Source organism: Montipora foliosa, chromosome 9, assembly GCF_036669935.1.
Source record: "Montipora foliosa isolate CH-2021 chromosome 9, ASM3666993v2, whole genome shotgun sequence".
Classification (NCBI taxonomy): domain Eukaryota; kingdom Metazoa; phylum Cnidaria; class Anthozoa; order Scleractinia; family Acroporidae; genus Montipora; species Montipora foliosa.
Window position 1 is genome coordinate 4098912 of NC_090877.1, and position 5754 is coordinate 4104665.

At 40.6% G+C, this 5754-nt stretch overlaps 1 protein-coding gene across 1 annotated transcript in view; it reads left to right on the top strand.

The window, feature by feature from the left end:
- Positions 1–4673, top strand: part of LOC137971233 (uncharacterized) — an 8825-nt gene extending 4152 nt beyond the window's left edge. The window contains exon 2 of the mRNA XM_068818011.1: positions 3922–4673. Coding sequence (XP_068674112.1) covers positions 3923–4609 — 687 coding nt within the window. The 5' untranslated portion in view covers position 3922 and the 3' untranslated portion in view covers positions 4610–4673. The remainder of the gene's footprint in view (positions 1–3921) is intronic.
- Positions 4674–5754: the final 1081 nt, after the last annotated feature.

Consider the following 5754-nt stretch of genomic DNA (forward strand, 5'->3'; position numbering starts at 1 on the left):
GCGAAAACCTCTTCCTATTTCATTGCGTGCGTGAAGACAAGAAACTCAATCGTGTCAAATTACCATGTACTTCAGGTTCAAACCCTTTCCTGAAGAACATTTTCCTTGAATAACAAGAAAATGCTTTACTATTGCCATAAAAACTATCCAGCACACATATCATAAAACATGATGAATTCATAAAGGCCACCTTTTCCAGCGAACAATTTTTTGAAACAAACAACATATTTGCTCTTAGAGGCGAAAACCTCTTCCTATTTCATTGCGTGCGTGAAGACAAGAAACTCATCGTGTCAAATTACCATGTACTTCAGGTTCAAACCCTTTCCTGAAGAACATTTTCCTTGAATAACAAGAAAATGCTTTACTATTGCCATAAAAACTATCCAGCACACATATCATAAAACATGATGAATTCATAAAGGCCACCTTTTCCAGCGAACAATTTTTTGAAACAAACAACATATTTGCTATTGTTGCGTGCGTGAAGAGAAAAACTCAATCGTGTCAAATATGCGCAATATTACAACAAACTAAAATTTCAGGATCAAACCGTTTCCATGAAGAACCGTTTCCTTGAATAATGAAGCACAAAATAGACGACAAGCTTTCTTTCAAATAATTCTTGGCTGTCACATTACCTGAAGACTGTGCAGAGTTGATCACAGATCCACTTAAGGTGTTCGATTCGTTCTCTGTCTTTGTTGAACCCAAAAGTTACCAGAGAATTTTCAATTTGCTTTCAGTGTTCTACATAACAGCACACTTGGTAAATATTATTTTAGAAATGCAGCTCACTTTGATTTCTGCTCGACGGGCGACAGATTGTTGTCGAAGTCCATTACTCGTCGCTTTTGAGATTCCAGGTGTTGGTTTTCACCGCCTGCGTAGTTTATCCAACTGACTTGTTTAAGGATCCAGTAAAACGCCATTCGCGTTACATGACTTTCGACGCCATTGCAGGCTAAGTTAATTATTCTACTGTGTCCACCAGAGAAATCTACGCAGTTCCACTACCCTCTCGATCCTAAGAAAATACGCGCAGAAGGCTCTATGCACGAAGATACCACTTGCCAGGGGAGTGACAGGCAAGACTTTTACCGACACGGAAGAAAAAAAATAATAGCACCGAACAAATGCCCTCCATTTCTAGACTGGGATTGCCTACGGCAACCCAGTAAATAGAATATCCCCAAACTTAAGAAGTCACAAAGTGCCCTATATATTAAGTGCGTTACTTGTGACCCAAGCACATTTCTATGTCGCAATCTGTTAACACCTACTCAAATTCTTTACATTCCTTCTCAAAGACAGTCTCAGACATAAATAGTTGGGTCACCTCATGTAATAATAACTTTATTTAATAATAATAATAACTTTATTTAACGAGGGTAAAGACATTGATTACTGGTCACCCAGTAGTTTTCATAATGGCCCTCCGTAAACTGAAATTAACAATGAAAGTAAATCAAGTCAAATGTTGGTTTTTGAGGAGAGGGGAAACCGGAGTACCCGGAGAAAACCTCTCGGTACAGAGCAGAGAACCAACAAACTCAACCCACATATGACGCCGCGTCCGGGAATCGAGCCCGGGCCACATTGGTGGGAGGCGAGTGCTCTCACCACTGCGCCATCCCTGCACCCCGTCAACATCTTCTGTTCCCTCCTCGTGCGTTCCCTGCCCCTCTCAATGTTGTTTATCGCAGTTCAGTCACAAAATCTTTCACACCAACTTTGAGAGGGAAGGAAGAGCCAGAAGTGTCCCAACAATTATGTCTGGGACTGTAGATTGCAGAGTAGGTCGGGAAATAAATTTAACACGACATTACGTTGAATAATATGCAGCTTCAGTTTTAATCAAGAATTCGGTAAAGTTGAATGCGTTCATGAAATGATGTACCACTGGTAAGTAAACACAGAGAAACCTGCTTTGCATTTTATCGGCGTTATAACAGAGCAGTTCGGGAAGATAGAAGGACCTTTCAAGAGGGGTATTACGAAAACCACATGAAGGATTCAACAAATCTTTCATTGCTTTTCGTGGTCATCATTGTTTTTTCGTAAATATAAAATAGCGTCAAAGATCATGCAGTGGTGTCAAAATTAAATATATCTGTCACTTAATGTGATTGTTCAAAAGCACTGAGGCAGTAACGTCCGTCAATCAAGACATGAATCACTGTAGTTGTTAGTAAAACGCTTAAAAAGTTTTTTAACTTGTACGCTGTTAGGCTAAAAGCGCCGAATCTTGAGTGGTTCGCTTTCCATGATTTACCTAAACCAACACCAGCACAATTATTGAGAGCAAGCCAATGTCGCCAGTGTCTACTTAGGATTAAATCGCAAACTTGTTCAGATTGACCGAAACGCTATTTAGGTTACCCGTAGCATTACGTTACCCGTGGGCCGAGAGAAGTTTCACTAAGGCTAACCATGCGGTTAGGCTACTCCTTAGAATTTCATAAAATGGCTAGATTTGAGAGTAATACATAGCAAAATACGACAATATGGTTCTACGAAGTCAGACAATTTAGAGACAATGCTGGAGGCAAACGTGCCCCCAGCGAACAAGCGTTTTAATATTTTTTTTTAACTAAGCGGTACAAATTGCCTTGCGATTTTACGACAGATATCTGTGTTACACAGCTAGTATAATGAGTTGAAAAAAAAAAAAAAAACAATGAAAAGGATATATTTGTGGATTGCTTTGATTTCTCTCAGCTGAGCACAATGTAAACATTAAATTAAGCGGTTCAATATTTGCATACATGTAGAGGCGCTCGCGTTTAACTAAATACTTTCCTCTAAATAAAATGTGTGCCCTAGTGTTTCCGAGGGGAAGTGAAATCATTTCATCGCAGTTCAAAATTTTCCAGGCAGATCAAGGACAGCTTTATTTTAGATCACAAAATATATATGTGAAGTCCTTTAGAAAAGGAATAAAGCAACCTGTCACGATATGGAAGCTCATTTTCGTGTTCAGTTCAGATGTTTGTTCCACTCTACCCTTTTGAAATCCGTCCACAGTGAACTAGCGTGGAACCTAGCTAAGTACAAAGAGAAAGCTCTTTCCTTGTCGCGAAAGTTCTACGTTCATTGAGAGATTCACACAGGTGAGTGTCTTAATTTCGGGAAGTTGGCATTGTGAAGTTCCGGGGCACTCTGAAAATAAATAGCTGTCTAGCAGCTCCGAAGGAAAAGCTTCAGCTCGGACGAAGAAGGCTAAAGGCCACCGAAAATTCAGAAAAGAAAAAATTACAGATCGGATTACGAAAACCTTACGACATGTTTTGAAACTGCGTCGGAATTCCGATGTGTTATCCGGTAAGACAACTCTCTTTTTTACAACACAGTTTCGGAGGCAAAGACTGTGAAATTAAAAATGTTAAAAATTGTTATGAAATTCTAGTAGGTTGGCTGTTTGCCTCGGTTCATGTGCGCCTTAAGACTCGAAATAGTATTTTGCCGATGATTGTTGCGTGAGGTTGTAATTTTTTTCTTTAAAAATTTTTTCGGTGTTTTCCCGTGGAAACTTCAAATTTGCGAGAGAAGTCGGAGAAGAAGACAAACTCTTCCGCAATTGTCTGCCTCTACTTTAACTTCGAGCACTCGGTTGGGCAATGTGGATATCATCTCTCTCGCGTTCTGCTTCGGTTTGGTCGATTTCAGGAAGAATATTTGAAACTGTTGAACATCCTCATTCCCACACTTCCTACCACCTTATGATGATGATGATGAACTTTATTTCAGCGTCAGGTCTTCTAGCTGGCCATGGAAGGCCCACTAATAGGGGACACTAAATTAAAATACTGTCAGCACTAACTAATTATTCCTTTCTAAAGGACTTCACATGGATATTATTACCTTTCTGTGCATTACAGCAATTAACAAATAAGTAAAATAATTCTGTTTTTTCCGCAGCATGGCGATTTGGGCGAAAGCTATTCTGTTGGTGGCGTTGTTCGTTCCTGTAACACAGGGTGTAACAACTTATAACACGGGAGCGGGTACACTGTACACGCTTGCTGCAGTAGAAGATGTGACACTGGAACGCTCATCAACCAATTTCAATTATTTGGAGTACCTTATTGTTTCGAAGCACCCGCAGTTTCCCAACAAGCGTTCTCTGGTAAAGTTTGAAGACCTTCCAAGCGCCTGTCCGTCAGCCAAAATTAAATCCGCCAAGATGTACTTGTACTATGTGTACGCGCACAAGGCTAGCTGGCACTCCATTACTTTCACTCCTTTCATTCCCCGCTATATGCAGGTGCACTTGGTGAAGAAATACTGGCGTGAGACACAAGCCACTAGCTCCAGGCGCTACTATTGGGCTTACTGGGCTTCTCCGTGGTTAGGTTTGGATGGAACCGACGCAGAGACATTCCCGCAAGAAGGTAATCCGGTTACAATCTTCCCCTTGCGCCCAGCAGGCTTCGTGGAGTTCGACATCACACCGGCAGTTAGGAGCTGGCGTAGCGGGGTACCTAATTATGGCGTGGTGATTCGTGCAGTCAATGAGCTGGAAGCAGGAAGAGACATTCGCTTTGCCAGCAAAGCGTATAGAGATTCCTCTAGGCATCCCTTTGCTAGGGTGCTCTGCGCTAAATGAAGAATATTCAGGCATTCCATTCCCCCATCAAGCCAGCGTTTTAAAGTAGAGTAGACAAGGCATATGAGGGTATTTGTATCTGCTTTTGAGCATTACAAATAAAATGATATGAAAACGTACGAGAATCGTATTGTTTTCTGAGAAAAGAAGCGCGTGAATAACTAATGACAATCAGCCAATTTTCAATCGATTGCAGTCTTCTACTTTCTACCTTATTTCAAAAGAGAATTTATTGGTTCTCCACGCCATCTTTTTTTCACGCCAAGTATTTTTTGCATGCTAGCAATTAAATGAAAAATTATCCCACTACACATTGTATGATGTGTTCAACTTTTCGCAATTGATCATGCGTCTTGAAGTCTGCAAGCGCCGTTTTACAGTTCAATAGAACAAGAGAAAACCAGACTTATTAAACTTTTATTGGTATTTGGAACTAAGTTATGTGATGCATCGGTGATCCAATACAACAACGTACTATTCAATGTTTCGGGAGCGAGAGAAACCCTGCAAATTAGAGGCGTTGTTTCCATACTTCAAAAATGCTCTGATATGTATTACAACTTTACCGGACTAGCAGTATTTCAAGTAACATACAAATGCCTTTGAGCAGCTTAAAACAACATAAGCGACAATACAAGTGACAGTTTCGCTACATCTTAAGGTTAAAAGCGTATCGTTAGGTGTCGTTAAATTCAATTTTGATCTTTTAAATCTAAGTTTTGAAGATAAATTTGGACAAATAAGTTTGATATTAATGTTGACTTGCAAAGCTCTACCATCCACATTAGAGTCGTCTGACTAAAAGTCAGTCCGTGGCTATTTTCTCTTTCCTTGCCCATCGTAAAACAGACAACTGGTCTGCCCTTCTCGGTCTTGGTACGAGCCGGGACAGCAGGCCTTGCACTTGAGAGTTTCCTTGTCATAAAACGTCCCAACGGGACAGGCAACTATGAAACGAGAACATAATGGTATGGGATAATCCATTCAGTTTATAGTCAAAGTCTTGAAAGACTGCATCTGTTACTAAATCGCCGTTTACACGCGCTAAAAGATCGGCACGGCGCACCATATTTTTAGCATCGTACTCAAACCATTTAGGGCAAAACCCATTTACCCAACCAACACCTGTAGATTTTCTCTCCGGC